Below are 9,600 nucleotides of genomic sequence, written 5' to 3' on the forward strand. Positions count from 1 at the left end.
AATTTTTACATAACAATCCTTTAGAGTGACTATCTGGTATCATTTCTACTGGTTTATTTTGTTCAACTTGGAAGAACACCAGCTCATTATCTTGCGGTTGTTAGTTGTTTTGTGAAACCAAGCTAGAAATTTCTCTACATTTTATATTGGCATAATAATGCATTTCTTGGTCAACAAAAATCAAACTTACGTGTTAATCATGCTATAGTCCACAAAATAATGGAGTAAGAGCTCTGAATCATATTATTGTAATTCAAACGGAATGTTACCAATTTCAATATGCTCAATTGGATTTGAGAGACACTTAAATATCGAAAATGGCATATATATAGATTGAGAGCTGACATTCACTTCTCTCACAGTGTGCTTAAAAACACCACTGCAAGGAAAAATTAGACAAATCTGATTCTGACCCATAAAAAACACTACAAATATCATGTGGTTCCTAGGTCAGGGTACGTTAAAGGAAGGTCACAAAACAAGAAAAAGAAAAAGAAAAAGAGAAAAAGTGAAAAAAGATGTTAGAAAAAAAGAGAAGCAAAAAATACTAAAAATTGCTTCATCTTGAGCCAATCCTTCTTCACTACAAAACCTTACACCTACTATTCACTCTTTTTTCTTCATTTCAAATACTTTATTTACTATCTCAGCATATTAGTCAGTGACTGGAAAACTAGTTCTTCACACGGAATGGTGATGCCCATGTCATGATCGAAGCCAAATTCTTCCTCGGCGCAACGGAGGAGGCACTGAAATTCAGGATGAGACAAGAAAGAAATTGGTACGATGTATCGAGTTCGATTTTCTCCTACGTAAACTGCAAAATGACCTTTTGGTACGTCAATGGGAAGGAAGTCTTCGTCGTTATAGACGTGCTTCTTGCCCAAACTCGAACACCTTTTCAAAATTTGCTTCAAAAGTACAGCTTGTGATAGCTTGTTTGATTTTCTGATGGCCATTTTTTGTAGTATTTTCTTGATTATATCTAAAGAAAGTTGAGAACTTTATTTTGGAAGAACAAGAAAGAATGATTACTTCTTTTTGCTTTGAGAGAAGGTGGTTTTGGAATAGAGGAATGTGAAGCTATTTATGGAGGAAGACCCCAACTAGTTTTTTTATTTTTGGGGAGGGGGAGGGGGAAGTGTTTTGGGGGTGGGGTGGGGTGGGGTGGGGGGGAGTCATGTTGGGTGTGAGGAAAAAGGACAAGGGTGGGGGCCAAAGCCCATAAGGTTTTACGGTTCTTTGTTGCTTCACCTAATGGCAAAGAGGACCCTTGTCTATGGATAAAAAGAATTTCGCGTCTCATATTTGCATCAAATTATATATGTTTATCACCATATTACTTAATTGTGATTTGAGAGTGTATGTGAAGATGTCATATATTATATTGGTATAAACACTAAATTTGAGTAAATTTTAACTTTAAATAACATATTTTATTTATTAGTCCGTTCAAATACAGTGATATATTTATATATTTGAAAATAATTCAATTTTAAACTTTTTATTTTACCCACTTTATCTCTAATGAGAAGCTTTTATAGTCATATAAATGTATGACCCCATAAAGCTTTTATCCCTTGAGCTTTTAGGACCACATATTTTAAAGTCTTTTTCTTCTTCTTAAACTTTGTGTTAAATCAAACTACATTATCTAAGTTGAAACGTAGGGAATAATAGATTTAATACTACTTTCATTTCAACATATTTTATCTAGTTTTTTGAAAAATTTATTTGATTTTTGTTGTGTTTAGGTTTTATTGGATTAACAATTTATGTGGTGGTTAGAAGTAGGGGTGTTCATAAAAATCCGAAAAATCGAACCAAACCGACCAAAAAAATCGATACTTTTTTGTTTGGTTTGGTTTTGAAATTTAAAAACCGATTAAATTTGGTTTGATTTTGGTTTTAATAAAATAAAACCGAACCAAACTGAATATAGGAGTAGCTATTTTAAATTTAGAATTACACATATATATATGTAAACTTTTATACAAAGTTTCAAAAATTTTATAGTAAATGTTAATCGTTTGCACTTTTAGTGCAGTTCTTTACCTTTACATTCTAGTTTGATTGGTAGTTTTCTTTTGTTAAGTGTAAGAATCTATTTCATGTTAAAAATAATATATTTTTAATTGAGTCCTTAAATTATTCATCACTATTTAATTCAATTATCATCAATATATCTTGGTAAATGATAAATTTCTCAAAGGGCAATTGATTTGATAATATTATATTAAAAATGTGGTCGCCAAAATATGTGTTTGGTAATGTATATCTTACATTTAATAAAAAAACCCGACAAATTACCGAAAAATCGAAAAACCAACATAAACCGAATCGAAAAAAAATCGACTTAATTGGTTTGATTTGGTTCTAATATTTGAAAAACCGACTTACTTGGTTTGATTTCTTTTTAGGAAAAAACCGATCTAAACCGAATCATGAACACCCCAAGCTAGAAGCATGGCTTTCAATGTTCAAGGAAGGTTACATTTGAATATAGGCACACAGTTTATAGCATCTTTAAAAAGGACTAAAAGGGTAGTGCAGAGAAATCACGGACGAACAGTAAGTGTACTGAGAAGTACGAAATACGAACATTTCTTTTTCGAAAAATGTTTGTTTTTTTGTGAATGTTTTTTTTTCTGGTTTTGTTTGATTCTATTCAGATAGAAGAAAAGTTAACTGATTCTTTAAGATTTTAAACAGAAAGGCATGTGCCCTTCTCTTGGAAAGTTCAAAGTAAAGATTATTGCAGATTTGACTTGTAAGTTACCGCAGCCGTTAGTTAATAAGTGTCAGAATTTATAGTTAATAAGTTTAAAACTTATATACAATACAAATACAAATACAAATACATTTAATTATTCATATATATTTAATATTTTTTTAATTCAAATATAAAAAATAAATATACTAGCTCCACTGCTGCATGCATTGTTATTTACAGTTTCACATTATCCTAGAGATACTCTTTTGATCTTTCCGTCCTATAGTGTCCTTTTTAATTTCTCAAGAATCTTTCTGTTCTTAGTTAGCCAAGATTTTTCGTGAAAATCTATAACTTTTAACCAACTCCAACTACTAAGGTAACTGATTGATCTTATGGATTTGTCCGTAAAACCAATGTTAGCTTGGAATCATGTGAACTTTTTATATTCGTTGCTTCACCTTCTCTAACTCATTTTTTTCTTTCTTTACATGGTTATTTAATAGAGTACGAAAGATTCAAAATATGATATTACTACAAGTTAAGACATTGACTTTATTCTTGACAACAAAATTATGATTTCTTGAAATTAATCTATTGTTCGAAATTTAATTTATAATGCATTGTTGAGTGACTTGTCCGACTCAATTAGTCTTTCCGCAGCCCCATGGTCTCTTAATTAGAGGAATTATCTTAAACATATAATGCTCTTGTTCCAACTTCCAAGAGACAACCCGGCAACTAAAAGGTTACAATTCTAAGTTGTAATATCACGAGTTTGAATACCGTAATGGCGAAGCCAGAAATTTCACTAAGGATGTTCAAGATTTAATATATATATATATGAAATATAATCTTTGATTTACATATATGGTATAATTTGTTATATACACATTATAATTTTTCGATGAAGTGTGTTGAACTGACCGCCTCATTGTGTAAAAGGATACAATTACTATTTGGAACAAAATTTAGATTGGGAATTCCTTCTTCAAAGTGGTCCTTTATGAGCCACATCCAAACTCCAATATGAGCACCACAGAATGAAATCTTCTAAACAAAAGCCTTGGCTCCATTATTATGGCATAAAAGAAAAAAAGAAGGCTAAAGAGAGTAGCATGCATGTTCTGAGGCTCAGAAAGCGATCCACATAGCTATCAATCCTTAAATGATTTGTTAGTTCTTCGTCCAACATTTATGTCTTCTTTTGCTTTACTCGGATACCCCTTAAAAGTTCTTTTCCTTACAAAAGTACATCAGAGTCAAAGAATAGAGAAGATAATTTGGCATTTTAAATGGATGGGTGAACAGGTTTTTTATTTAAAAAACTATGTAATTATCTTGAATATATTAATTATTTCTTTATATTCCAATCTATAGGAAGGGACGAAAAAGGAACTTATTGTTTCTTTAACAGTTTTGATCTCTACTTCTCTAGCGGACCTCTAAGTCTCTGCAGGATCCGGACTCAGATGAAATTCTCACTATATATTAATTAAAAAAGAAAAAAATGAACGATCTTGTATGATTCCTAATAATCTAATGTTTAATCCTAAATTAGGACTAGCAAATGAATAATTTTCACCAAGTAGAAAGAGCAAATTTATTACTATCAAATAAGGCAATTGAAGAATGACTTTTTCTGTTTTCATTTTACTTTAGTTATTTTCTCTTATACTGAATGTACAATTTCGGAGCAAAAAGAGGGGAATGCACATGCAAGAAAAATAGGATCGTATATATATATATATATATAGGGGAAGCTGAAATCCTGAAACGCGTTGTACTGAAAACGAGACTGATCAAGAGTGATACATGAGTACTAATTAATGGTGTACACCAACAACAACAACAACAAACTCAGTGTAATCCAACAAGTGAGATCTAGGGAGGGTCAGTGGCGGACCCAGAATTTTCATCAAGCGGATTCAATATATGAAGAAGTAATGCATAAAAAAATCAACAAAATAAATAATTATTAATTTAAAAATAATCTAATATATTATTCCAACCGTACTCTATGAGTTTTCATTTCATGAATCTATTCATAATTGTTTCATCAGAAATACTATTAAACATTTCTCTTTCTACATAAGGTACCAAACAACCACTCATAAATTCATCATTCATTCGATTTCACAATTCACTCTTGATCAACTTCATTGCGGAAAAAGCTCTTTCAACTGTAGCAGCGGCAACTAGCAGGAGCAACGCAAATTTTACTCGGCGAAACAAAAATGGATAATTCAAATGCTTCTTTGTCTTAACTAGCTTTTCAGAAAGATCACAAAGTCCTTTTAAATTAGAGAACCTTTTATCAACATCACGGACATCAACGATATAAGTCGCAAGCTAATTCTCAAGAGTAATCATAATATTTTCGTCAAAATCATCAGGATATAATTCAGCCATTCTCAATATCTTCTTAATGTCAAAAATAGAAAATGAGTCAACTGTATTCAAGCAAGCGACTCCCATAAGCAAATCTGTTGTCTCCTCATTAAAACGCTCATTGAGTTCATAAAGTTGCCAATCAATAATCTTAATAAACACATTAACACGATAGTGATGTGAAATGGTATGCTCTGTAACTTTGCGTCGAGATCTCTAGAGTTAATATAGAACTCATCAAAATTAGGGATCACTATGTCATGCTTGATACAAAATGCAGACACCTTATCAATAAGAGGATCCCATCCTTCATCCCTTAGCCTTTGCAATCGTTTCCTTGCCACATCAACAAGTAGAACACCATTTGCAATATCATGTTCTTTCTACTGTAAGGATGCATTAAGCTCATTTGTAATTACCAAAACATCTCTCATTAAGTGTAACATGAAAGCAACCTCAAATGCTTGACATGTTTTAAGATATCATGTTGCCTTAGCTCTTTCTTCTAAAGACCGAGCATCAACAACGATAGTATCTAGAACATCAATAATAGAGTCAAACATATAAATAAAGTTCTTAAAAGATTTATAGTGTGATCCCCAACGAGTATCAACAGCTCTAGCTAGACCAAGTTCTTGATTTAAGCATTTGCCAGTATCAATTTCTCCCATATCTAATGCCTCTTGAAGTTTTTCTGCTTGAGATTGTCGAAGATCATCCATACGCTTAAAAGAACCCCCCACTACATTTGATACGTTAGAAACCAACAACACAAGTTCTCCCACTTCAAGACATTTTTTATAGACTGCAACAAGGGTCAGTTGAAGTTGATGAGCAAAACAATGAATAGAATGAGCTGATCTACTTCTTTTTGAATCAAAGTTTTAAGGCCACTTAGATCCCCTTGCATATTGCTTGCTCCATCATAGCATTGTCCACGTACATAAGATAAACTCAAAGAACATTGAGCAAGGTAATTAACAATTGCTTCCTTTAAATACAAAGCACTAGTGTCACGAACATGTACGATCCCAATAAACCGCTCCCAAGACAATAGCCATTTGTTCTTTGCATGAAATGTCACAAGATTCATCCACTAACAATGCAAAATTATCACTGTTTAGATCCTCTATAATAGCTTTAATTGTATCAAGCTTACATGCAGTGACAATATTTTTTTGAATTTTATGAGAAGTCAATTTATCATTTTTTGGAGCCTTTTCCAACACAAGATCACGAATTTTATCACACCTTTTTGCATACCACTTAAGGATTTCAAGAAAGTTACCTTTGTTTAATGATGATTCATCTTCACGATGTCCGCGGAATGCTAATCCTTGATTCAGAAGGAGTCTCACCACCTCAATTGAAGCCTTTAAACGAAGTCGGTGTTCGAGCTTTGTTTGAGTGGATTGTGTATAAAATGCAGTTTGAATTGACTGTTTTTGTTGCATTAGATTTTCACATTTTTTCTTTGCTTGGTTATGAATACTGCTCAGCCCTCCAATATGCATGTCTAATCTTTTCTTTTTATGCCAACTTTTAAATCCCATACTCGAAAATACATCACCTCCACCGTAATGAATGCTTTCATCTTGAAACAAATAACAACACAAACAATAAGCTGCATTTTCTATCACGCTATACTCCAACCAATCATGATATTGACCAAACCATTTGGGATTAAAATGACGTTTTAAATCTCTTTTAGGAAATTTGTGAGTTCGAGGTTGGTAAGGACCTTTTTGAAGGTATGCTCTTCTAATCTCATCACGCTCATTTGGATGATAGTCCCTAATAGATATTCTTTCCTTTGGATCAGCCTTTAAAGAGTCCAGATCAACTCCTTGCCTTTGTTTTTTAGACGAAGGAGGTTGTTCTTCTAATTGGTTCATATTTTCTTCCCCGGGAGGAGCATTTTGACGGGAAGAACTTGATTGTGGCAACTTGGAAGATGCTGGAGTGAAATATCTCTTCATTGAATTTTGAAACTGGATTACCAAATTAAATTTCTAATTAGAACAATAATTAATAAGTATATTTAAACTTATGTTTCAACTAGCATCACAAACAAGAATAATCTTAAACTCAATTCACAAAATAATGATGGTGATTGGTGCTAATTCCCAAATTACAAGAGAGAAGAAATACCCAAACCCAACTGTAATTACTAATAATTTTAAGAGGTGTAAATTTTTCTTATTTGAAGAAATCACAATTCACACACAACCATGATAATTTTATAATCAAAGATAAATAGATACATCATACAAAAAGTAGAGAATAAAGAAAAACCTGATTAGTGACTTTGCGGATGGCGCGAGAGGTGAATTCTAGCGAGATGGCAGTGGGCAAACAAAAGCGACGCTACGGCCGATGGTGGAGACCTTGAAGTTTGAATGTTTTACGGGTGAAAGTTTTTAACCAAGAGACATGAGGTTTTGAGATTTGGAGACTATTTAATATTTAATATGTAGTATTTGTTTCTTAATGAATAAAGAAATAGATTTACATAGCAAAAAATAAAAAATAAAAAATAAAAAAGAGAGGCAAAAACGTGTAGCCTAGGTCTACACTTTTCAAATTATAGTTTTATTTGGAAAAGAAACAAAAAAAAATATATTTTCTATTTTTAATGAATATAGGAATAGGGGAATTATTTAATGAGCAAAGACGTGGGTTCCACGAAAGCTTTTACCGGAGAAAAAGTAAAAAGCTTATACACAGAGGAAACGTTGTTGGCTAGTTTCGAGCTTGGGATCCTTGGAAAATAATGAACCCGCTGTGCCAGCGAGCTGGGCGCTTTCATTCTGTCAAAGTGGATTCAAAATTTTACTTATCCGCTTATTTTCTCAAAGAAAAATGAGATATACCTATATACACGGTATAATTTTTCGGCGAAGCGGATTCATATGAACCTGTTTGATCCCATGTAGGTCCGCCCCTAGGGAAGGTAGTGTGTAAGGAGACCTTATCCCTACCATACAAAGGTAAATAAGTTGTTTCCGGTAGACCCTCAGTTCAAGGAACCGTAAAACTAAAGCAACAAAAAATTACAACAACAAGATAGCATGGTAATAAAAGCGTATAATTCAACATGTATGAACACGAAATAGGAACAAGAAAAAAATACAATAGAACTAGTAATACAGGCAAACCTAGGAGAGACTCACGACGACTATCTGTCAACTTTTCATCCTAATACTTTTTCTTCACACTTTTTTATCAAGGGTCATGTTTTAAGACTAAGGATGACGATAGAAAAATAAGTAGCCCCAATTGTACGACACATACTTCCTACGAGGAGTTTCTCCATTCCTAACAGTCGATTCCAAATAAGATTTTTGGTTAAGCGTCCCTCCATCCTCCTACTTGATAGTGATCCAGGTTTCCATATAGCACATGGAGGCCATGTTACTCTTGCATTCCAAATATGTCTTACTCACACTTGTACTAGTAAAGACAATCCTGTAAGGCCAACTACTTGAAACTGCCACCTTAACTTCGCTCCTTCATTAATTCATATGCTCTAAATGCCACAAATATTAGATGGTTCCTTTAATTGATAAAAACACACTACCCCATATCCAGGACCATATGCTTCTTGATATTTTCATCTTTGTAGTTTCTGTAAATGATAAAACAAGAGGCCAATGAATTGAGGGTTGTTGAACTCAAATCTTAAAATAGGTGTAACTGGATAGCCAAATGTGCCATTTCGGTTTAGCTTTCTTTTATGTAGGAGTATTAAATAAATTTCAAAAATCCAAGAATTATTGCAAGTGCTCTAGGTACAGGTATGTCACGACCTAAGTTCGCCCTCCGTGATCTGTCGTGACGGCACCTAGTCTCTACGACTAGGTAAGCCTAACAATTACGGAAAAAGAAACAAATTGCGGAAAAACTAATAAAAATTGAAGATAGACAATATAAAGGCGTTTAAGATGCCGCTCGGCATATACTAATACAAGATCTCAAAAACTGAACAACTTCCCAAAACCCGGAATCTCATGAAATCACAAGCTAAGAATACTACATAGTGCTCTAACTCCAGAATATCTAAAACAAAGTAAATACAGAAGGGCTGTAACTACAAGAGAGAATGGAGAGGGACTCCTCGGTCTGCGGACTCGGCATATACACCTCGAAGTCTTTGAAGGATCGCCTCGCCTCAAGGATGGTAGGGCTGAGCCGAAGAACCTGGATCTGCACATGAAAAACATAAAGATGAAATACTCAGTAAGTGCCAAGCCTAACCTCGGTCGGGTAGTGACAAGGAAAGTCAGGGCCCTACTGAATGTAGATAAAATAAACAAGGTAAACAGTATAGAATACGACAATATAATTTAAGTGCTAACAGTCTATATCAATTAAAAACACAGAAGGAATCTAACTCAGTACACAGAAACAACAGTAGGGGATCCCTTGGGATACCTTCCCGTAGTCCCAAACGTAAATATCAAAAATATCTCCCGGGATACCGTCCCGCAAACCGA

General features: G+C 33.5%; 2 protein-coding genes across 2 annotated transcripts; both read right to left on the reverse strand.

The window, feature by feature from the left end:
- Positions 1 to 309: 309 nt before the first annotated feature.
- On the reverse strand, positions 310 to 1,067 carry LOC104211629 (auxin-responsive protein SAUR50-like). The gene has a single exon (XM_009760717.2). The coding sequence runs from the start codon at positions 957 to 959 to the stop codon at positions 642 to 644; it is 318 nt and encodes a 105-aa protein (XP_009759019.1). The 5' UTR covers positions 960 to 1,067; the 3' UTR covers positions 310 to 641.
- Positions 1,068 to 5,065: 3,998 nt separating this feature from the next.
- LOC104211632 (uncharacterized) lies at positions 5,066 to 7,083 on the reverse strand. The gene is made up of 4 exons (XM_009760719.1): positions 6,126 to 7,083; positions 5,596 to 5,909; positions 5,389 to 5,487; positions 5,066 to 5,320 (listed from the first exon to the last, which is right to left on the reverse strand). The coding sequence occupies exons 1-4, from the start codon at positions 7,081 to 7,083 to the stop codon at positions 5,066 to 5,068; spliced, it is 1,626 nt and encodes a 541-aa protein (XP_009759021.1).
- Between the last annotated feature and the right edge of the window lie 2,517 nt (positions 7,084 to 9,600).

This window comes from Nicotiana sylvestris, chromosome 1 (genome assembly GCF_000393655.2).
Source record: "Nicotiana sylvestris chromosome 1, ASM39365v2, whole genome shotgun sequence".
Classification (NCBI taxonomy): Eukaryota; Viridiplantae; Streptophyta; class Magnoliopsida; order Solanales; family Solanaceae; genus Nicotiana; species Nicotiana sylvestris.